This window comes from Chiloscyllium plagiosum, chromosome 22 (genome assembly GCF_004010195.1).
Source record: "Chiloscyllium plagiosum isolate BGI_BamShark_2017 chromosome 22, ASM401019v2, whole genome shotgun sequence".
Classification (NCBI taxonomy): Eukaryota; Metazoa; Chordata; class Chondrichthyes; order Orectolobiformes; family Hemiscylliidae; genus Chiloscyllium; species Chiloscyllium plagiosum.
Window position 1 is genome coordinate 5,259,171 of NC_057731.1, and position 25,332 is coordinate 5,284,502.

At 41.7% G+C, this 25,332-nt stretch overlaps 1 protein-coding gene across 3 annotated transcripts in view; it reads left to right on the forward strand.

The window, feature by feature from the left end:
* rtkn2 (rhotekin 2) overlaps positions 1-25,332 on the forward strand; it is a 55,623-nt gene that overhangs the window by 1,560 nt on the left and 28,731 nt on the right. For 2 of the 3 annotated variants that reach the window (XM_043712310.1, XM_043712309.1), the window contains exons 2-5: positions 12,804-13,003; positions 14,253-14,311; positions 23,058-23,111; positions 23,202-23,319. In XM_043712310.1, coding sequence (XP_043568245.1) covers positions 12,804-13,003; positions 14,253-14,311; positions 23,058-23,111; positions 23,202-23,319 — 431 coding nt within the window. Of the gene's footprint in view, positions 1-12,803; positions 13,004-14,252; positions 14,312-23,057; positions 23,112-23,201; positions 23,324-25,332 lie in introns of those variants that run through there. The other variant, XM_043712311.1, reaches the window with a different exon arrangement.

A 25,332-nucleotide genomic window follows, 5' to 3' on the forward strand; every position in this document is an offset into this window, starting at 1 on the left:
GTAAATAGGCAAAGTCTTTTCCCTGGCGTCGGGGAGTCCAGAACTAGAGGGCATAGGTTTAGGGTGAGCGGGGAAAGATATAAAAGAGACCTAAGGGGCAACTTTTTCACACAGAGGGTGGTACGTGTATGGAATGAGCTGCCAGAGGAAGTGGTGGAGGCTGGTACAATTGCAACATTTAAAAGGCATCTGGATGCGTAAATGAATAGGAAGGGATTGGAGGGATATGGGCCCGGTGCTGGCAGGTGGGATTAGATTGGGTTGGGATATCTGGTTGGCATGGACGGGATGAACCTAAGGGTCTGTTTCCATGCTGTACATCTCTATGACTATTTGATAGCATTACCATTGCTACTCCATTATCAACAACCTGGGGCTTAATATTGACCTGAAATTGAACTAGACCAGATACATAAATACTGTGGTGTAAAAACAAGTCAGAGGCTGACAATTCTGTGATAAATAATATCCTAGTTTCCCAAAGCTTATCCAAATCAAAAGTGGGAGAATGCTATCTGCTTACCTATCTGGATGGGGGCAGCTCATGTGATACTCAAGAACCTCAATACCATCCAGGGTAAAGCAGCCACCTGTTTGGGGCTCCATTTACCACCTTCAACATTCACTCTATGTACAAACAGCACTGCACAAAGGCAGCAGTGTATAATATTCACGAGTAATGAGAGGATACTCGTGTTAATGTGGAGACCACGCAACCAAAGAACAATATGCAGGAAGGAACTGCTGCAAATGGGGATGAAAATTGGGAGGAATACCTTTTATGTTACCTCTGTAAACTTGAATTTATTCAAAACTCTGCCTGTGTCCTAATTTGAACCATGTCCCATTTGCCTGCCAGTTCCATGCTGTCTCGATTTTAAATTTTTCATTCTTGCTTTCCTTTCTCTCTGGGGCCTGGCTGCTCGCTATTTTCTTCCAGCCCCACAACTACCCAAGAACTGTGCACTCCCCCAACTCCTCGAGCCCACCCCTAATTGCCATTCTTCTCACAATTGGTATCCTACGACTGCTGCTGTCTTTCTCACACAGTTGTGTACCTCCACAGCATTGAACTAAGCAGGACAGTTACAGCCCACGAATAATACAAGTCATAGCTTTTTAAATATAAACTGCCTATGGACAAAAAAGTAGTGCTCAGACGTTTGCAGCCTATTCAATACAAAGGTCGTTTGGATGAAATGTTGTCTGTGACAATGAATGTAGTTCATTTTTTTTTGAAAAATATTGTAATATGATCACGTGAAATAAAAATCTGCAACCAATCAGCTCACTGAATTTTTAACAAACTCTATAAGAGGGCCCAAACTGGGGACTTTACTCCAATATTGGCTTGTAAATAGAACACCCTACTCCACTAATCATTTTTTTCTACCCTCACTGGATCTATTATAGCTTGATGGGGTCTTTGCTTTGCTTTACTTTCCTTTCCTAGACCACTTTATTTCTGTTACTTTTAGGACTCCGGCATTGTGGCATTCACAACATTTTTCAATTGGTGGAAAACAAATGGATTGGCAGGTTCTAAATCATGTCCTTTACCCATAACCTTTCATAATCTGTTTGGTCAATAAGCGAATTCTACACTTGTTCATGAGAGTCAGCACTTTTCAGAATGGGAGATGTTGTAGAATTACTTTCATTCTTATAATTATCTGCTGTTTTTCTTCCCCATCTATTTCATTCTCTTTCTGTGTGGTTCCCTATCCCTGTCACTGTTTCTCACTGTCACTGACTTCTCCTCACCTAATCTCTCCCAACCACACTTCCATGCTGTTCATCCTCCCTTTCATTCAGTCTGTAGTTGCTTCCTGCAAACAGTGTTTGATTTCTCTCTGTTTCTGCAGTCTGCCTTGATCATCTAACAGTGTTCTATAATTTTATTGAATTTCATGGACAGAGAAACATGACATAAATTGCGTGAATACATAAATCAGCATGCAGGAACATTCTATTGAGGATGAAACACAGAGTTACAGAAATAGAAGAGAGAGAACAATAAATCAGCTGCAATACCATCACCTGAGCAAACCTCCAAGATGTTCTTGGTGGTAGGGTCTAGTTGGAGTTGGTGGAAGTGTTTAAGGATGATACGTTAAATGCAGAGGACTCAACATTGAGCCCTCCCTGGCAGAAGTGGGTACTGCAGATGCTGGAGATTAGAGGCAAGATTAGAGTGGTGCAGGAAAAGCACAGCAGGTCAGGAAGCATCTGAGGAGCAGGAAAATTGATGTTTCAGGCAAAAGCCCTTCATCCTGATGAAGGGCTTTTGCCTGAAACATTGATTTTTCTGTTCCTCAGATGCTGTCTGACTCTTCCGGCACCACTCTAACCTTGAGTCCTCCCTCCATCCCTCTAACGAACCCTTCCTTCCAGCTACCAACCAGATTCATTCCTCCCATCAACCAGCCAGGTCCTACCCTCTACCTGTGTTCACCTTTCAGTACCTCACCACTCAGCCCTTCTCCCCACCCCCACTTTATCTGCTGCTCCCCTTACATCTACCCCCAGCTCTGAAGAAGAGTTACAACCGAAATGTTGACTTCTCCACCTCCTGATGCTGCCTGGTTTGCTGTGTTCTTCCAGCCTCCTGTTTGTTGCCATTGTTTAGATTACGGACCTGGAGTCAGTGATTAAAAATAAGGGATCACCATTTAGGCAGAAATGTGGTAAAATTATTCCTCCAAGGGTTGAGAATCTCTTGGAACTCTCTTCCTCAAAAATTGGTGATGCAGTAGCTTTGAATATTTACAATGCAAAGCTAGATAAATTCATGGTAATGGGGTGAAAGGTTATCAGTTGAGGTTACACTTCGATCAGCCAGGGCCTTATTACTCCTCACTCTTATGTCTTCACCACATCATTCATGGGTAATTGTTTGCAGCACCTTTTCTTTGTAGATCTCCCTATGTTTTGGAGTAAACTTTGACAAAATTCCACAGAGTAGTGCTGTATAGGGATGTGCATTCAGTAGGGTGACCCTGACCCATTATAATCAAATTTGAAACTTTTCAGAAAGCTTGTTAGTCTGATCAAAGTCAGGAGGACACTTGACCATCACCACCACCACCACCACCCTCCCCCACCTCCCCACCCAAGTGGCTATATCATTAGTTCATGAGTCCTTTTAAAAAGAAAAACCTCTTTTAAACAGTTAGAATATTGTGTAGTGACACAAATATTTTTATTTGTACAGAGCCTTTGTTCTCTCTTGACACAACTCTTCCACAGCATTCCTGGCTGAACTTCCACATTGTAAAATCCTTAAATGCAAATTCATCCAAAACTCTGCTGCCCAGATCCTAACTTGGTCTAAGTAAGGTTCATGGACCTCCATTGGCTCCCTGTCTTTCAATGCCTTGGATTTAAAATTCTGACGCTCCACTTCCTCCTTCCTCCATGGTCTTGCCTACCTACCTCTGTAATCTCCTCCTGCCTTTTGGACTCCCCAATTTCTGTTCTCCTGCGAGTCACCAATTTCCAGTCTATCATTGGTACATATGCCTTTAGTGCATATGTCCTAAACACCAGAATTCCCTCCCAGAAACACACTCCCTTTCTTCCCTCATTTGATACTTACAGATCCATCTCAATATTAATTTACAAAAGTAAAATCCAGCAGATCCTGGAAATCTGAAATAAAAACGAGAAATGCTGAAAACATTCAGCAGCTCTGCTAGCGTCTGTTCAACTCTGTGACCTTTCATCAGAACATGTTCTGATTTACTGTATTTGCTGTTTTTATGAAATCTTTATCTGGCTTAGTGTCAAATTTTGTCCAATAATGTTCTTGTAAAATGCTTGGAATGATTCATTGCATTAGTGCTACATATTGGAGTGAGAGGATGTTTAGATTTTAAACGCTTTTTATTGATTGTTTTCATAACAGAAATATGCTTCAACTGAGCTTTATAGTTTGATTTCACAAGTAATATTTAACAAGTAATGTTTACATGCATCAACCAGTCTTGCATCATTGTAAACAGCCTGCTTAATCTGTCTACTGTTAATGTATGAGCTTGTCGCAATGCACAACGGCTCATGTGGAATATTGGACGGGCTGCTGAGGCCAAACAGCCTGTTTCTGTGCTGGCTGTTCACAGTATATTGAGTTAAAAATCACAATACCAGGCTATAGTCCAACAGGTTTATTTGGAAGTAAAGCTTTCGGAGCACTGCTCCTTCGTCTGGTTCTTAGTGGAGCAGGGTCAACACAACAATGCAGGGTTGCCAAGCAGAGGCTGATAACCAAGTACGATACCCATGAGGATGGCCTGAACCGTGACCTTGGGTTTATATCACACTACTGGTGACCCCTCTATACTATACACTCACATGCACACCCTCTCACAGGCATATACTCTGTCACACTCACACGTACACTCTATCAAGCACACACACACACGTGCGCACACGGTCTCTCCCTCAGACGCATACACACATATAAGTTTATGGTGAATTCTCATTTACAGATTCATATTTGCAGATACATTCCATTTTGTTTAAAAAGTATGCAATCAGTAGGCTGTCAGTCCATATAACATTTTATAAATTCCTACATTGGAAATAGAATCAGAATCTGTTGGAATACAGACAGACTCTAACCTCACCTGTAATGCATTGTCTGAGTTGAGACGTCTTTTATTTTAATAAAACCTTAAGTTATCTCTGGAATGTGACTTGAAATAAGTTCTAGGATTTACATATTAATGAATTGAAACCTGCAACTCATTTTAAGTGATTTAAGACTTAACAGCTATCTAGGTTTGTTCAATACATTGTATACGTTGATCTTTTACTATAAATTCTGAGTCCTATGATCCTCCCCCACGAGCTACCTGATGAAGGAGCAGCGCTGTGAAAGTTTGTACTTCCAAATAAACCTGTGGGACTGTAATCTGGTGCGTGATTTTTAACTTTGTCCACCCCAGTTCAACACTGACGCCTCCACATGACAGTGTATTGGTACCATCTTGTGGCAGAACATTGATACTGCATCTGTTTAAATCAGTGTCTTCTCTCTGGCAATTGAAATGAGAAAGAAGTGAATTGTACAAGCGCAAAAAAGCTAAGATTTGTGTGACGAGTGTGCTTGTTTTCCAATAAAGCTTTTCTTCTAAAACGAGCAAGTGATGGAAATATTCAGCAAGGAGTTTGTGACACGGTGAGTTCTCCATACAGACTTGCTGCCCATACGTGGAGTGTCATGATGTAAAACAGAAAATGCTGGAGAAACTCAGCAGGTCTTACAGCATCTGTAGAGAGAAACGGTATTTATGTTTCAATTTTTATGAAGATATGGGTGTACCTTTTAAGAAAGTTAAAATTCAGCAGAACTACCTGACAGCACCAAGTGTTCTGAACATGATATCATGTAACTTTTTGGTGCAGCAGCTAGTGTAGCTGGTTGCCTGGAGACAAAAACAAATTTGAATTAGGCCAATCAGTTTGTTATACCCCAAAAAATACAAATTCCATCAAATTTGAATTTAGTATATAGACAATATTAAAAGCCAATGACACAATCTGATGCTTTGGGGGTATAAGACCAGGGAAAATTGAACAGTTGGAGGAGAAATGCCAGTTCTAGGCTGCTAGTCAGAACTGTCTAAGAGGTACCTGTCTAGAGAAGGAATTTACACGGAGAAAATCATCAACACCGACCTGGCAAGTAAATCTGCAAAGAGAAGATTCTGCAGCTGGTGGGGTTTTGTAATTTGAATTTTTCGGTAAAACTTAATCAGGGGTTTTATCAAACTGGTATTATAGAAGGGAAAGTAAAAGATGTAAATAGTTGTTAGTTAATTATTCTCAGTTATACTTTAAGAAATAAAGTTGTTAATTTGTACTTTAAATAGTTCTTGGCCACTCACATTTTCACAGATTACTGCACGGGATAAATCTTTCTGTGTTGCTGGTTTAAATTAAGCAAGAGAATTTACCCCATGTCGTAACACAAGTCCAAATTGTACTCAAATCATTAACTCTGTTTCTCTCTCCACAAATGCTGCCTGACCTACTGTGTTTCTCCAGCACTTTTTTTTATTTCAGATTTTCACATCTTCAGTATTTTGGTTTTATTTCAGAGTGTCATAATGTGATCATGCAGGTTGATAATCAATAAGTAAATCTTAGTAAGAGCAGGAAACTTTCCTGATCAGCCAGGACCAGGTGATAGCTGCAATGCAATTGCCTCCCATGTTACAAAATTCCACATGCAGTTTCTTGTCATGAGCAAGTGTCATTCTTGTTCTGAGGGACTATGACACACGCACTCTCTTAGTAGGTCAGGCAGCATTCTGGAGAGTGAAACAATTAAAAGTTTTGAATCTAGTATTAAAACTCAAAACCTTTAACTCTGTTTCTCTTTCCACAGCTGTTGTCATCCCTGCCGTACATTTCCAGCAGTATCTTTATTCCTTCACTTTGTGGCTGTCTTGGCCAGCATTTGTTATCAATCCCTATATACCCTTGAAGGTGGTGGGTGAGCTGCCTTCTTAAACTTGAGTGGTCCATTTTGTGAACATCCACAATGTTATTAGGGTATTTCAAGATTTTGACACCATGACACTGAAGGAGTGGTGATATATTTTCATGTCAAGACTGTCAGAGGTGTGGAGAAGCAACTTACATGTGGTTATGTTGACAAATATGTGCTGCCCTTGGCCATCCAGAAGGTTGTCATGATTTTGGAAAGTGCTGTCTAAGGAGCTTTTGTGTATTTCTGCAGTGCACCTTGTAGATGGTACACACTGCCATGACTGAGTGTGGGTGGGGAGAGCATGAATTGCACAGCATCCATAAACAATCAAGTGGTTGTTTTGTCCTGGATGATGCAAAGCTACTTAAGTGTTGCTGGAGCAGCACTTATCCAGGAAAGAAGGGACTGCTCTATTATACTCCTGCCTTGTTCTTTGTAGATGGTGGTCAGGCTTTGGAAAACCAGAGGTGAGTTATTTGCCATAGGACTCCTAGTTTCTGACCTGCTTTTGTCAGTTCAGTTCATTTTCTAGTCAATGGTAAACACCCCCACCCCCCGCAACGTTTTTAAAAGTGGTTGATTCAATGATGGTAATGTCATGGAGTGATTGGCAGATTAGATTGTTAGAGATGGTCATTGCCTGGCACTTGCATGGTGCAAATGTTACCTGTCACTTTTCAGCCCAAACCTGAATATTGTCCAGGTCTTGCTGCATGTGGATGTGGATTGCTTCTCTCTCTAAAGAGTGGCAAATTTTGCTGAATATTGTGCAACCATCAGCACACATCCCTACTTCTGACCCTGTGCTGGATAGAATTTCATTTATGAAGCAGCTAAAGATAGTTGAGCCCAGGACACTATGCAGAAGAACTCCATAGATGTCCTGGAAATGTGATGATTGACCTTCAAAAACCACAACTGTCTTTGTGTCAGGTATAATTCCAAGCAGCAGAGAGTCCCCTCCCGATTTCTCAATTACTCTAGTGTTGCTAGGGCTTGGTGCCATGCTAGGTCAAATGAGGCCTTTGCTGTCAAGCGCAGTTCCTCTCACGGCACCTTTAGAATTCAGCTCTTTTGTCCATTTTTGAACCAAGATTATAATAAGGTCAGGAGCTTATTGGCCCTGACAGAACCTAAGTTGAGTGTCAGTGAACAGGTTATTGCTTTGCAAGTATTGCTTGATGCACAGTTCATGACTTCTGTCATTTACCCATGATTGAGTGTAAACTAATTGGGAAGTAATTGACCAGATTGGATTTGTTCTGCTTGTTGTGTACAAAAGTACCTGGGAAACCTTCCACATTGTCAGTTAAATGCCAATGTTGTAGCTGTACTAGAACAGCATGGCAATTCTGGAGCATACATCTTCGATACTATTGTCAGGTCCTGTAGCCTGTGCAGTATCCTGTGTCTCCAACCATTTGTTTGTATCATGTGGTGTGAATCAAATTGGTTGAACGTTGGCATGTCTAATGCTGGAGATCTCTGGAGGCTGGGTTGGCAATTCTGGCAAAAATTGTTGCAAATTTTTCAGCCCTATCTTTTGCATGTGCTGATGTGTTGGGCTTCCCCATCATTGAGTTGGATATTTGTGGAGTCTCTTCCTCCAATGACATGTTTAATTATCCACCACCATTCATGACTGGATGTGGCAGGACTACAGAGATCAGCTCTGATCTTTTGGCTGTTTTATAGTTTAGCCTGTCTATCACTTGCTGCTAATGCTGTTTGGCGAGTAATTTGTCCTGTATGTTAGCTTCACCAGAAACACACCCCATTTTTAAGTGTGCCTAATGCTGCTCATTACATACCCTCCTACACTCTTCATTGAACGAGTGTTGAACTTCTGGCTTGATGTAATGGGGGATGGTTGAATGGAGGAAGTGTCAGGCCATGAGGTTGTAGGTTGTGTTTGAGTGAACTTCTGCTGAAGGCTGACAGAATGTTATGAATGCATGGTCTTGAATTGCTAGATCTGTTCAAAGTTTATCCTGGTAATGATGCCACACAACATAATGGAGAATATTACCAATGTGAAGATGGAACATTGTCTCCATAATGACTCTGTGCGTTGGTCAGGCCTACTGATATCGTCAAGGAAAAATGGATCTGCGGCACGCAGATTGGTGAGGATGAGGTCAAGTAGGCTTTTCCCTATTGTTGATTCTCAGTCTAGTAGCAATTTCATTAGGAATCAACTAATCATTTGTGATGCTGCTGTGTCACTGTTGATCATCGAAATCCCTAACCTACTGTACGTACAATGACTTTGCCACAATCAATACTTCCTCAAGTGGTAATTCATTAGTTGAGGGGGTTGCTATGTGTGGTGATCAGCAAGCAGATTCCTCGCCCTTGTGACTCTGGACACACACAGTCTATATTGAGGTCTCCCAGGGCAATTCTGTCCTGACTGCACACCATTATGCTACCACTTTTGTTCCGTCTGTCCTGCTGATTGGACAGAACATACCTACACATTGGTGATGGTGTTGCCTGGGACATTGTGTATATGATATAATTCTGAGTGTATGAATATGTCGGGCTGTTGCTTGATTCATCTGTAAGACAGCTCTCCCAATCTTGGCACTAGCTCCTAGCTTTGGTGGTCAATAAGACTGAGTTTGCCTTTGTCGTTTCCAGTATTGTGGTTGATACCAAGCTGCCTGACCATTTTCTTTTTTTTTGGACTTTTTAACAATTGAGAGGCTATTTGGAAGGCAATTTAGAGTCAACCACATTGCTCCAGGTCTGGATTGCATATAAAGCAGACCAGATAAGGGCAGAGATTTCCTTTTCTTAAAGTCATGAGTCAACAGATGGGTTTGTATGACAATTGACAGTGGTTTCATGGCCTCCTTAAGGTTTAAATTCAAGATTTGTGCCATGGTGGAACTTTAACCCGTGTCCCAATGACATTACCTAGATCTCTGGATTGCTAGCCAAGTGACAATACTATTACAACATTGGACTGTGCTGAATCGAAACAGAGTCCAATATGGAAGAGCAGTGTCTTAACTGCACTATGCAGTTTTCTCATACTTTTAAGATACCTGTGCTGTAGCCATATTGGTTATTTAGACTCTTCCCAAAAAGCTAAGTATTAGTCAGTTAGCAGATCATCTGGTCTTGGTGTTGTGGGTACATTTATCATCTGACTGGTTCTAATATTAACTGGGGTGGACTGAATATGTGAAAAGATTTCCCTTTGTTTTCGACATTTCATCATTGTGATCTTGTATGGAAATCAGGAAAAGTTGCAGTAGTTTCCTGCTTAGAATGAGCATATCAAGAAGTGAGATTGGTGTACATGTGATAAGTTGTCGATAGCATATCACTGACTGGAAATGTGCAGATCTCCTTGATTTTATGAGCAACTCCTCAATAGAGTAGAATCATTAGAATCCCTCCAGTGCAGATTGGACCAAATGGCCTCTTCGAGTCTGCACAGACCCTCTGAACAACATTCCACCCAGATCCAGCTCCCCACCCTCTCCCCATAACCCTGCATACACCATGATTAATTCACCTGACCTACACATCCCACTGTTGGGCAATTTAGCATGGCCAATTCGCCTAACCTGCACATTTTTGGGCTGAGGAAATCAGAGCATCTTGTGGAAACCCACAAAGACATGTGGAGAACGTGCAAACTCCAGTCACTAAAGGCTGGAATTGAACCTGGGTCCCTGGCACTGAGGCAGCAGTGCTAACTATGTGCCACCCATTATCATCATGCTGCCCATACCTGGTCAAACCTTAAGAAAATGCTTGGAACGATTTGCCATCTTTGCAGATACTTTTGTAGAACATCCCTTTGTTAGAATTAGGCTAAATATCTAGTATGGGAAAATGCCAATGGAAAATATTGATGGGTTGTTTCGAAGTGGGAGGATTCTACGTTTCCAATTTCCTTCCTATGCTATACTGTGACACATTAAATACAATACTTTAAATTTTTTGAAAGTTAAGTACTTTCATTGGAAAACAAAAGATTAAAGCATCAGCTTTTACCGCAAGGCCACCTTCAAGCTGCAGTCTTGTTGTATATTTCTGTGTATACTCTTTATTTGCAAGAAAGCCAAGGACTGTGCTTGTAATAGACAATGTTTGTTTCTTAATCAACCTGCATCCACCCGAGTTGGTAAATGGGCCTTCAATCTGTTGGTTCGTCTGAAAGACATTGCCCAAACATAAAAGTCAATTGGGTTCAGCGTACTAAACGCTATTAGACTGAATCCTCACTCACTGTTTGAGAATTCTATCTGAGGAGGTGGGAAAAACCATATTTGATTAACAGTTGTGTTTTGCGTCTCTGTTCAGTATATCTGTTATTATCATCAAAGCATCAGTGGATTTAAATATGCAAAGATGGTTATGCTATCAAGTTTAAAATCTTAAATCTGCCCACTTTTTTTTTACAGAGACAGGACAAGGGATCAACTTCCAGGAGATGAGTTGGCAATATCATCCCCATTTAAATGTTAATTAGGCAGCCTCTGGTATAACCTACTTTTCAGACTTGACTTTGTTTAGCTGGGAATCCCAGACCTCCGTCAAAGCCGGCGACTGTAAGGGTAGTGAATGTACACACAATCTCACCTTTGCCTCACTGCTTGCAGGAAAGTGCTTCCACCTTCTTCACCAGCTGCCTCCCACACCCCCAACCCCTGGAAAATCCCTCGAATCAGATTCCCCTCAGATTTGGGAATTAGATCTTATCTTCTCTCAAGGGTTGAGGTTTGTTGTTGTTATTCCAGTCCATGATTGGAATAGCTGAGGTATGTTAGTTACATTCTAATGAAGGGAAATCTCTCCATCTTCAGCGCAGCCCATTGTCTTCCTAATGTGATGGATAAAAGATAGACTGTTCTGAATGAAGTTGAGTAGCTTCAGAAAGAGTAGTGGGTCTTCTGTTGTATTGATTGCTGATGGCCTTTGGTCTGAGGCAAAGCATTAATTCCAGCTACTAATCTGGTTCTGTCCTTTTAAGACCTTTGACTTGAATGAACAAACCCAGAAAACGGACTTATTAACTGCTGAGATCAGTTTGACTATTTGTTAATTTCAGAATTAAGGTTTTGTTTAAGAATTTTGCATTTAATGCACAGTTCCCAGGTAGCTGGGCTAGAGTAGAGTAAACATTTCATATTATTTTAGGGTTTTGTGCAAACCATCACTGTCACTTTATGTCAGTGAAATTGGTGGCCAATTTGGTGCTGCATGGTCTCCTATATTAAGAGCTGTAACTTAATTAGCAATAAAGCATCTTGAAATGTCGTAAGATCATAAGAAATAGAAACAAGAGTAGGCCATTTGGCCCCTTCAAGCTTTCTCCACCATTCAATAGGATCATGGCTGATCAGATGTGCCTCATGTCCATTTTCCTGCATTTTCTCCATAACCTGTCATTCCCTAATTTCTGGGGCCTTGAAATACACTATGAAAATGCAACACCTACTTTTCTGCTACTTTCATATTCAGATCTTATGGTATATGGTAGGGTTCCACAAGGATCAGGGTGGGGGCGACTGAGGGCAGGGGGGTGATTTATCAGCGTGAGGGATTTTCGCTATGATGGTAATTTGGAAAGGCTAGCATTGTCCTTGGAGCAGAGGAGATTGAGAGGTTATTTGATAGAGGCGTACAGATTATAACGAGTTTAGATACATAGACACCAAAGCTGTTAACACCTGCTGATGGAACAAGGACTATTAGATTTTTTTTAGATTACTTTTTTTTTAGATTTTAGATTACTTACAGCGTGGAAACAGGCCCTTCGGCCCAACAAGTCCACACCGACCCGCTGAAGTGCAACCCACCCATTCCCCTACATTTACCCCTTTTACCTAACACTACAGGCAATTTAGCATGGCCAATTCACCTGACCTGCACATCTTTGGACTGTGGGAGGAAACCGGAGCACCTGGAGGAAACCCACGCAGACACGGGGAGAATGTGCGAACTCCACACAGTCAGTCACCTGAGTTGGGAATTGAACCCGGGTCTCTGGCGCTGTGAGGCAGCAGTGCTAACCACTGTGCCACCGTGCCCCCACCGTAGCACAAGGTTTTGGATAAGAATTACAGGGGACTGTGAGGAAAAACTTTTTTATGCAGTGAGTAGCAATGATCTAGAAGTCCTTGCCTAAATGAATGGCAGAAAGAGAGATGATCAATGACTTCAAAAGGAAACTGGATGGGTACTTGAGGGAAATGGGATTGACTGTATTGTGCTGCAGAGAGCCTGAATGAACTCAATAGACCAAATTATCACCACCTGTAATGACACTACTGTCTTCTAGGGCTCCGATATCCAGGAAAAAATCAACTTTGAGACTCGGATGCAGGAAGGGATCTGCAAACTTCTTGTTGCCTCCACCCAACGGGATCAGGTGCTGCGTGCTGCGAAAAATCTGATAACCTGTAACACTCGAATTCTTCACTATAGAGCTGAGTTACAGAGACGTACAGAGGAACAAACCCTGCCCAAAGTGACAGGGAGGTAGGCTGGAACTCCTATAATTTAGTAGATTTTCATTTCTCCCCCTTTTCCATTTTACTCCTTGATTGCCTTCAATTCAGCTTATATCAATTGTTTAATGTTCCATTGTAAACTGAATATTGTTCTAAATCTGAAATAGCTTTATAAATACTGTGGGTGATCAATGGCTAGGAATTCTACAGCAAGGAACTTGCCATCTGGCTCCATAAATTCTGTCAACCATCTCCAAGTCAAAAGTGTGATGAAATACTCTCCATTTGACTAGATTGGTGCTGCTCCAACACTCAAGACTCTGGACACCATCCAGTACAAAACAGCCAGCATGATCAGTACCTTGTCTGCCATCTTAAGAAGTCACTCCCTCTGTCACCAGTGCTCATTGAGAGCACTGTGTGCCATCTACAAGATGTACTGCAACCACTCTTCAATCTTCTTTGACAGCACCATCCAAATCTCTACCATCTGTAATGGCAAGGGTTGCAGATGCATGGTAACACCACTACTGACCAGTTCCCCGCAAACCATATACCATCCTGACTTGGAATTATCTCACTGTTGGTGGTTCAGAATCCTGAAATTCCATTTATAACCGAGCTGTGGCTGTTCCTAAACCACATTGTTTACAATGATTCTAGAAGGTGGTTCTCCACCACCTTCAAGGATCATTAGGAATGGGCAATAAAAGCCAGCTTAAGCAGAAATACCCTCATCCAATGAAAGACTAACTTTCTTAAAAATAAGGAAATCCTAAAATCCCCGTTGAATGCTTTTATACTATAAAGTATGTCCCCTGTTTTCACTGGACTTCAATCTAAATGAACATACCTATGCTCACCACTATTCTATACAGTACAAGTGGTTAAAATTTGAAAGTGTATGCAGTTGAAAACTGTGTAGGCTATCCACAAAAAGTGCCATCTGGTGTTTTGGAAAGGAGTACTACTAGTGGAAAATTTTTTGAAAGTGTGCCTGAAAGGCCTGACTTCTTTCATACCATACAAACAAATACCTCTTTCTTCTTGATGAAGAATTGTAAAGTGCTTTCTGTGGTGGTGTTATTGTACTTCAATGTTGTCTTGTGAGTAGTATAATTTAGAAGCCATATTTGCAGTTCAGCAAATGATACAAGATGTTGCAATATGTTAGACGCATGTAACATGCTGCCATTGTGAACTGTGTGTTAGTAAGTTGCCCTTTTCAAATCCGTATTTTGAGACCACATTTAATGTTTGTTCTCTCTTTTCTACAGGTTGTCAGACACTGAGATTAAACAGCATTCAGCATGTTCTGGAAAACTGGCAATATCTGGTACTATCATTTGTGTATCTACTTTATATTTATTTCAAATCCCTGTTACAAAGACAGCCTCGGATGTTCCTGTAAAGCGAAGCTGAGTTAATTAGCCCATGTTCTCTGGAGTTTAGAAGAATAAGAAACAATCTCACTGAAGTATACAAGTTTCTGAAGGGGCTTGATAACGCTGTGAGGGGCCAATCATTTGGGATTGAATTACTTCACTCAAAGGGCAGTGAATCTATGGAAATTTCAACCCAAGAAGGTTGTGAATGCTCCAATGGTAAATACATCTAAGGCTGGGATAGCCAGATGTTTGCTTTCAGGGAATGTAGGGCCATAGCAGATGGGAAAGTAGAGTTCACGCCCAAGATGTGCCACAGTTGCATTAAGTGGCAGAGCAAGTGTGATGGCCGCGTGATGCACTTTAATTTCTTTGGGCTGTGCTTCCTTCTGACGTCACAGTATTACCAGTTTCACCCTCCCTATCCTGGCCAGTTTCCCACCCTGCAGAAACATGAATTCATCCATGCTTGTTTCTTGATTCACACCAAGCCCTGTTGACCCTCCGCTCACTGACTTGCATCAAGTCCTTGTCCACAAACACTAGAGTATTAAAATTCCCATCTTCTGTTCAAATCTATCCATGGTCTTCCCCCATCAGTCTCTATAAACTCAACCAACCCCACAATGCTCTTAACTGACTGTATTACATTCTGATCTCTTATCCATTTCCCCATTCCGCTGGTTCTAAGCTCTGGAATTTCTATCTCTCTACATCTTAAAACACTGCATTAAATCTACTCCTTTGTCATTTAGTGTTCTAATACATGTTTCAGTATCATTATTTGTTTGATGCTCCTGTGAAGTGCTGTGGAATATTTTACTATGTTAAAAACACCATGTAAGTGCATTTTAGTGATCACTTACATGTTTGTAACTCTGACACTCATAGACTCATAGAGTCCTACAGCACGGAGACAGGCCCTTTGGCCCAAACTGGTCCATGCTGCCCAAAATGTCCGCAATAACCCTATTTCCCTAAATTGGCCAATATCCTTCTAATCCTTTCCTATCCATGTATTTGTCCAAATGCCTTTTAAAATGCAAGGTTTGTGAAGGTTTGTAGCTCAGGTTGAGGTTTAGGGTGTAGTTTTGCTTGCTGAGCTGTAGGTTTGATATCTAGACGTTTCGTTACCTGGCTAGGTAATATTATCAGTGGCAACCTCAAAGTGAAGCGAAGCTGTTGTCTCCTGCTTTCTATTTACATCTTTCTCCTGGATGGGGTTCCTGGGGTTTGTGGTGATGTCATTTCCTGTTTGTTTTCTGACGGGTTGATAGATGGCATCTAGATCTATACGTTTGTTTATGGCGTTGTGGTTGGAGTGCCAGGCCTCTAGGAATTCTCTGGCATGTCTTTGCTTAGCCTGTCCTAGGATAGATGTGTTGTCCCAGTCGAAATGGTGTTTTTTTTAATTTGCCATCCTACCAAATCAATGATAATTGGTAATAGACTCTCTTTCAATTCTAGAATTAAGTGATTTTAAATTTTACTAGATGTCTTGGTGTATCTTAAACCCAAGTCCCCAACGTATTACTCTGGGCTGTGGTTTTGCTAGCCAGTAACACCACCACATCTGCACTTTCTCATGAACACAAATTAACTCATTCATGCAATCACCTAGAATCTATAGAAGAGAAATAGACCATTGGTTGACATGATCCAACAATTTTGTGTTGCCTGATATTGAGCCTAAGCTACCTCCTTTAAACTTTATGTCTTTGATGTAGTTCTGTGGATAGCACTTCTCTGCAGTAGATGTGTTTTCAAACCGAGAATGCTACATAGTTAGAAGAGCTTTATTTCTAATTTGACAATTAAACAGTGCCTCTTTGCCCTCTTGGCTAAACTTAAAAGATCTCATTTTGCACATTCTCCTAGTGTCTGCGTGGGTTTCCTCCGGGTTATCCGGTTTCCTCCCACAGTCCAAAAATGTGCAGGTCAGGTGAATTGACCATGCTAAATTGCCCGTAGTGTTAGGTAAAGGGGTAAATGGGTCTTTGGCGGGTTGGTGTGGACTTGTTGGGCCGAAGGGCCTGTTTCCACACTGTAAGTAATCTAATCAAAAGAAAGAAATTCTCTGGCCAATATGTATTCCACAATCAACATCACTCTAGTTATTGTTGCTAATGGTGGGTACTAGTGGTGTGCAAATTAGCTGCAAAATTGCCTACATTATAATATTTCAAATACGTTAGTGGCTATTAAAAAACTATGGAATGTTCTCAGGTGGTGAAGGGTGTTGCACAAAAGCAACTTTTAATTTCACTTGCACCATTTATCTAGTCATGATGTGGAGGTGCCGGATTGGGGTGGACAAAGTTAAAAATCAGATTCAAAAAGTGTGGTGTTGGAAAAGCACAGCCACTCAGGCAGCATCTGAGGAGCAGGAGAAGTGATGTTTCGAGTATGAGCTCTTCATCAGGAATTGAGCCTATGCCTGAAACGTTGACTCTCCTGCTCCGCGGATGCTACCTGACCTGCTGTGCTTTTCCAGCACCTTACTTTTCGACTCTGATCTCCAGCCTCTGCAGTCCTCGCTTTCTCAAAGTTAAAAATCACACAACACCAGGTTATAGTCCAACAGGTTTATTTGGAAGAACCAGCTTTTGGAGTACTGCTACTTCATCAGGTAGCTGAGCAGCGCTCTGAAAGCTAGTGCTTCCAAATAAACCTGCTGGACTATAACCTGGCGTTGTGTGATCTTACATTTGAGAAAGGGTTAGAGCAGTTTGGTCCAGGTAATATCCCTGGAGTTGGTTTATGATTTAGAAATGAAGGAGATGCAAGTAAGCTACCTCATAGTAATAAGCTGACAAGCAACCCAACTCACCTTGAGCTTCTTCTGATAGACCAGCTGATTGTTTTGAATGGAAAACCACCGTCTGTGAATATAGAACAGAACAATGATGAGGGAAGACAAGCAGATAAGCCCAAGCAAACATTGAAGATGACCTAAATCTAGAGGTCACCTCAGCCAAAACTAAGTTTCAATATTCTCAATGCTGGAAGTGCCCGAGAGTTCTCAGGCGCCATGTTGTGCTGAACCACATGGAGGCTCTTTGCAGCCAGCAGTAAGCCAGAGTCGCCAATCTGATTCCCATGTTGAATTGATAAGATAGGAAAATGCATATTAATAAAGTCAGATATGCAGTCAATAAGGTGCATAACAAGCAATAATCCTTCCTAATATGGAACTCTCCGCTCCTTACTGAGAAACTTGTTCGGCATGAGCAGATGCACAGAAGATGCACAAGAGTTAAGAGTTTTTTGGACTGCTTGTGCGACTCTGCCACAAACTTTGCCATAGCCCATATCAGTCAGGCTCCTATAAGATTTTGCCCCTTGCTTCTAACTTTCCCTTTCAAATGATGACCCATAGCCTGTGTTCTTCAGTATGGATCTGTGTTCCTTGCTGCTCATCATCAACCTACATATTTCCAGTACAGCCATTAGAAAACTGAATTGCATTCCTTGTGCAACCAGTATAAACGTGACCTACAAATCTAGTGTAGGTATGGACCATAATGGGAGAAGGCTGAATTAAAAAAACACACTTTCCTGTAATGAGATTTTTGGGATTCAAAAGACAATCAAACTTAGGAAGAAAGGTAGCTGAACAGATGTGAGGCGTCTTCTAATCATAAGAAAATAAGTGCAGGAGTAGTCTTTATGGCCCTTGAATCTGCATGCCATTCTGTATTTTGTTCTTTTTATACAGTTCCTTGAGATTAAGGATTCTTTTTAGATTAGATTAGATTCGATTCCGAAGAGTAACCCACCCATGATCCATTCCCATACTAATGCACCTATCACTGTGGACAATTTATCATGGCCAATTCACCTGACCTGCACATCTTTGGATGTCATGGTTTCATTCTGGTTCAATGGTTTGAAATGGCTAATAAGTCCAATGGTCAATCTATAGACTCTGCCACATGTGGGGTTGGTGATTAGATTAGATTCCCTACAGTATGGAAGCAGGTCCTTTGGCACAACAAGTCCACACCAAACCTTCAGACCCATTCCCCTACCCTATATTAACCCCTGACTAATGCATCTAACACCGTGGGCGGTTTGGCACGGCCGGTTCACCTGTCGTGCACATCTTTGGATTGTGGGAGGAAACCGGAGCATCCTGAGGAGACCTACGCAGATGTGGGGAGAGTGTGCGGACTCCACGCGGATGGTTGCCTGGGGCGGGGATCGGGCCTGGGTCCCTGGTGCTGTGAGGTGGCAGTGCTAGCCACTGAGCGACCGTGCCGCCCAAAGATAGGTCTTTGAAAGATAGGTCAAATGAGGATTTGAAGGCTTTTGTGCTCCCTCTGACACCAGGTTTTCACCTCTGCATTGTCTGGTAGAAGTCTTTCAATGTGTTGATGCTTTTCCAAATAAAGATATTCTCCATTTTGGGGCTGACCATAAATTAGCAGGCATGTATGTAAAATCTTTAGGAATGTTTTGAGGACATCCCTAAATGTAGTTCCCCAGGATCTCTCTCTCTCTGATTGGGTTTCAAGTAGACCAGTTGCTTTAGAAGATTCTCCTGCTCCTCAGATGCTGCCTGACCTGCTGTGCTTTTCCAGCATCACACTCTTGACTCTGATCTCCAGAATCTGCAGTCCTCACTTTCTCCCAGTTACTTTAGAAATCTATGGTCAGGCATACAATGTCATATCTTGCCCAACGTAGCTGATTTGGAATAGTAAATACCTTGATGCTGGATTAATTGTCTTGGAAGATGATGTTGCTGTTGGAGTGTACTTCTTGCCATTGTGTTTGAAGGACCTTGTGTAGCCACTGCTGGTTTACTTCTTCAGTTCTTTGAATTGCCTTCTTTAGATGTCTGGCCTGAACCCCATTTTCCTGTCTGTTCTCTTACAACCCTTGATACCACTACAGTTTAAGAATCTATCATAGCCTTGGACATGAGTCGGCGTATACAGTTCTTTGGAGTAGAGAATTCTAAAGATTCTCAACACTCTGATAGAAGAAATCAGTCTAAGTAGAATGATTAAGGAACAGTGATAATTATTGATTTGAACCTGGATGTTGCCTGGTCTGGAGGGAAGGTCCTATGAGGAAAGGCTGAGAGACTTGGGTCTGTTCTCATTGGAAAGAAGAAGGCCAAGAGGGGATTTGATAGAGAGACATACAAGATGATCAGATGATTAGATAGGGTAGACAGTGGAAGTCTTTTTCCAAGGATGATGACGTCAGTTTGTATGAGGGGATATTGCTACAAATTGCAGGGTGATAGATTTAAAACAGATGTCAGAGGCAGGTTCTTTACTCAGAGAGTGGTAAGGGCATGGAATGCCCTGCCTGCCAATGTAGTTAACTTGGCCACGTTAGGGAGATTTAAACAATCCTTGGATAAGCACATGGATGATGATGATGGGATAGTGTAGGAGGATGGGCTTAGATTAGTTTACAGGTTGGTGCAACATCGAGGGCCGAAGGGTCTGTTCTGCACTGTATTGTTCTATGTTCTAACTTTCGAAAGCTGATTGGAGGCAGATGTTCACAGGCTAAGGGACAGCTGGAAAATGGGAAGCCTTCAGAAATGAGATAACATGAATCCAGAGAAAGTATATTCCTGTCAGGGTGAGAGGGAAGGCTGGTAGGTATAGGGAATGCTGGATGACTAAAGAAATTGAGGGTTTGGTTAAGAAAAAGAAGGAAGCATATGTCAGGTATAGGACAGATCGAGTGAATCCTTAGAGTATAAGGGCAGTAGGAGTATACTTAAGAGGGAAATCATGAGGGCAAAACGGGGACATGAGATGGCCTTGGCAAATAGAATTAAGGAGAATCCAAAGGGCTTTTACAAATATATTAAGGACAAAAGGGTAACTAGGGAGAGAATAGGGCCCCTCAAAGATCAGCAAGGCGGCCTTTGTGTGGAGCCACAGAAAATGGGAGAGATACTAAATGAAAATTTTGCATCAGTATTTACTGAGGAAAAGGATATGGAAGATATAGACTGTAGGGAAATAGATGGTGACATTTTGCAAAATGTCCAGATTACAGAGCAGGAAGTGCTGGATTTCTTGAAACGGTTAAAGGTGGATAAATCCCCAGGACCTGATCAGGTGTACCCAAGAACTCTGTGGAAAGCTAGAGAAGTGATTGATGGACCTCTTGCTGAGATATTTGTATCATCGATAGTCACAGGTGAGGTGCCGGAAGACTGGAGGTTGGCAAACGTGGTGCCACTGTTTAAGAAGGGCGGTAAAGACAAGCCAGGGAACTATAGACCGGTGAGGCTGACCTCGGTGGTGGGTAAGTTGTTGGAGGGAATCGTGAGGGACAGGACGTACATGTATTTGGAAAGGCAAGGATTGATTAGGGATAGTCAACATGGCTTTGTGCGGGGGAAATCATGTCTCAAACTTAATTGAGTTTTTTGAGGAAGTAACAAAGAAAATTGATGAGGGCAGAGCAATAGATGTGATCTATATGGACTTAAGTAAGGCGTTCAACGAGGTTCCCCATGGGAGACTGATTCGCAAGGTTAGATCTCATGGAATGCAGGGAGAACTAGCCATTTGGATACAGAACTGGTCAAAGGTAGAAGACCTTTGGGTGGTGGTGGAGGGTTGTTTTTCAGACTGGAGGCCTGTGACCAGTGAAGTGCCTCAAGGATTGGTGCTGGGTCCTCCATTTTTTGTCATTTACAAAAATGATTTGGATGCAAGCATAAGAGGTACAGTTAGTAAGTTTGCAGATGACACCAAAATTGGAGGTGTAGTGGACAGCGAAGAGGGTTACCTCAGATTACAACAGGATCTGGACCAGATGGGCCAATGGGCTGAGAAGTGGCAGATGGAGTTTAATTCATATAAATGCGAGGTGCTGCATTTTGGGAAAGCAAATCTTAGCAGGACCTATACACTTAATGGTAAGGTCCTAGAGAGTGTTGCTGAACAAAGAGACCTTGGAGTGCAGGTTCATAGCTCCTTGAAAGTGGAGCATGGAAGGGTCTGTTTCCATGCTGTACATCTCTATGACTCTATGTCCTTGTAAATTTCTTCCGCACTCTTTCCAGTTTAAGAACATCCTTTCTATAACAAGGTGACCAAAACTGAACACAATATTCCGAGTGCGGCCTCACCAATGTCTTGTATAACTGTAACATAACTTCTCAACTTCTATACTCAATGCCCTGGCTGAGAAGGCTAATATGCCAAAACCCTCCTTCACTTTCTTGCCTATCTGTGACTCCATTTTCAAAGAACTATGCATCTGAATACCAAGATCCCTCCATTCCACTACACTCCTTAAGGCCCTACCTTTCGCCATGAAACTCCTACCTGGATTTAGCTTTCCAGTATGCAAGACCTCACACTTATCTATATTAAACTCCATTTGCCATTTCTTGGCCCACTTCCCCAGCTGATCAAGGTCCTGCTGTAATTTATGAGAACCTTCCTATGATCCACAATACTGCTTATTTTAGTGTCATCTGCAAACTTGCTAATTATGCCTTGTACATTCTCATCCAAATCATTGATATAGAATACAAACTGTGATGGGCCCAGCACTGACCGTTGAGGCACTCCATTAGGTATAGGGCTCCAGTCTGACAAGCATCCTTCCACTATTACCCTCTGCTCCCTACCATCAAGTCAGTTGTGTATCCAAATTGCCAGCTTGCTTTGGATTCCATGAGATCTAACGTTCCAGAGCAACCTACCACGTGGAACCTCTATTAAAGGCCTACTGAAATCCATATTAACTACGTCTACCGCCCTGCCCTCATCAACTTTCTGGTCACTTCATCAAATAATTCTAACAAAATTGTGAGGCATGATCTCCGATGCATAAAGCCATGCTGACTACTCCTAAGTGGGCGGCACGGTGGCACAGTGGTTAGCACTGCTGCCTCACAGTGCCAGAGACCCGGGTTCAATTCCTGCCTCAGGCGACTGACTGTGTGGGGTTTGCACATTCTCCCCGTGTCTGCGTGGGTTTCCTCCGAGTGCTCCGGTTTCCTCCCACAGTCCAAAGATGTGCTGGCCAGGTGAATTGGCCATGCTAAATTGCCCGTAGTGTTAGGTAAGGGGTAAATGTAGGGGTATGGGTGGGTTGCGCTTCGGCGGGTCGGTGTGGACTTGTTGGGCAGAAGGGCCTGTTTCCACACTGTAATGTAATGTAAAATGTAAAGAAACCCTGCCTTTCTAAATGTATGCATATCCTATCCCTCAGAATCTTCTCAACACTCTTCAGTACTAATCTTGTTTGGTCTTTTAACTTCCAAATATCCTCAATCTGGTAATACAAGGCTTTAAGTTGACTAACCCCTTGGCTATGCTGGGAGTCTGGCACCCAAACATGAATATTGAAATTGTCCATAAAGGTTTGTGCACTTTGACTTTATGCCCGCTTCTCAGTATAGTGAGCCCTGGTGAGGTGTATTACAGGTAGTTTGATTATATGGCTTCCAGTTGTCCTATCTCCATGCAGCTGCATTGGCTACCCACACTCATGGACATTACCTATGTCAACCTGTCAGGTTGTGATTGCACCCTTCACTCTGGTGGTGCTGTAACTTCTTCTGCAGATGTGTGAACAATAAATAGTACATTCTTCTTCAGCCATGTAAAATTGAAATTTGAACCTAAATTGCACAATTTCTGTTTGAGTAATTGCTGTACGATACCATTGAAAATTGATGATTATATTTTCTCATTGTAGATATTCGAATTCCGTTAATGTGGAAAGACTCTGATCATTTCAACAACCGGAGCAGTAAGTACTCAAAAGCATTGTTTGTTTTTGACTCTTTCTCTTCTCCTGAGCTCTCATTGTTTTAGTATTAACTTTGTCTCCTTGTGTTAGAGAGCCCACGTTTTGCTGTGTTTTGCCTGATGAAGATTCATACTCAGATTTTTGACACTGAGATGGTTATTGTGGATAAGACTGTTACTGACATCTGCTTTGAGAATTTGATGATCTTGTGAGTATTTTGAAACTATTTTGCATTGTGCATATGCTTTCATCCATTAACACTAAATGTGATGGAGAAATGCATTATTTTAGTTCCTAACAAAAGCGGAAGTTGCTGGAAAATCTCAGCAGGTTTGGAAGTATCTGTGAAGAGAAATCAGAGTTAACGTTTTATATCCGCTGACCCTTCCTCCGTTCTGACCTGAAGTGTTAACTCTGATTTCTCTTCACAGATACTACCATTCCTGCTGAGCTTTTCCAGTAACTTCAGTTTTTGTTTCTGATTTACAGCTTCCACAGTTCTTTTGGTTTTTATTTTAATCCCTAGTTAGTTTTTATACTTGTCAAGAAAGAGACCTGCATTTATATGGCACCTTTTCGTAACTGTAGGATGTTCCAAAGTGTTTTGTGACCAACCAAGTACTTTTGAGTTTGGACATTTTTGTAAATGACAGCCAATTTAAACAAAGCAAGGTCTAATGAACAGCAATGACACAAATGGCAAGGTCATTTGATTGATGTGCTGTTATGAGAGTATTGTTGACTAGGACACTGGGATCCATACCTCTTCCCTGTTTAGAATATGTGCCTTAGGTCATTTGCATTCACCTAAGACAGCAAACAGAGCTTCAATTATCCAAAGGTTTTAGGAGCTTAAATCCCAGCTTGTAAAAGTTTGGAATTTTTCAAATAATTTTAGAATGAGAGGTTAGAGGATTTGAAGGATACCATACACATTCTGAATGTACAGGACCAAAGTTGTCGTTACACGAGGACTGACCAACTGGAGTTTTATGTCTCAGTTCTGATTGCCACGCTTCAGAAGGATATATTGGCTTTGGAACAATTGCAGTGCAGACTCGCCAGAATGAAAGTGGAATTAAGAATCATAGAATTCCTGCAGTGCAGATAGAGGCCATTCGTCCCATCCAGTCTGCTCCCACCCTCTAAAGAGCATCCCACCCTATCCTTGTAACCCCACACTTTTACCATAGTTAGCGCAGCGTAGCCTGCACACTACAGAGCAATTTAGCATAACCAATCCACCTAATGTGCATATCATTGGACTTGGGGAGGAAACTAGTGCACTTTGAGGAAACCAGACATGGGGAGAAAATCACCCAAGGCTGGAATCAAACCCAGGTCCCTGAGAGGCAGCAGTGTTAATTGATGAGTTATTATGCCACCCTACTAAATAGGTTATACGTGAGGTTAGGTTGCATACATTAAGCTTATGTTAGTTTGACCTTTAAAAGGTTAAGGATCAATGTAATTGCATTGTTTAGAATGATTAAAGAACGTTATGTTGTCGACAAAAAAAAGCTTACTTTTGGGGAATCCAGATCAAGGGAAGCAAAACCTTAAGATTGCAGTGATTGCTTCTTTCAAAGTAGAAATCTGGAACACACTTTTCCCCCAAACTGATATAGTGACTGGGGGCTAGTTTAAAATAACTCAAAACTGGGATTGAGCATTTTTTGTTAGGCAGTGCTACTAAGGGCAATGAAGCACTACAGATAAATGGAGTTAAAATACTGATGCAGCATGGTCTTATTGAATGGCAGAACAGGCTCAAAGGGGCTGCATGGCCTCTTCCTGTTCTGTGACTGAAATTCAACTATTGGAATGCTTTACTTATCTGCAATGACAATGTACACAGTTCCTACATTAATGACGAGGAAGGAATCAATAAGGCTTCCGTTGCTGCTGAAACTAGGCATCCTAAATTCCGTTTCAACCTTCTAAATCCAGTTCTTTCTCCAATGAGTCTGCCTTTTAAGGAATGGGCAGTTCTTAACCTTCCTTATTAATATTTAATTTGGCTTTGTTTTGGATAGCACCACTAAAATATTTTTTATCCAGAATGCAAGCTGCTTACCTCAGCTGAGTATCAATGCATAGCTTGTAGCTGGTCTGAGGGCAAATCTCTGAACAATGTTTCTTTAACGTATTGCTTCACTTGGATAGAATGTACAGTTGTTTTTCTTACAATGCAGGAAGAAGCCATTCAGCCTATCGATGT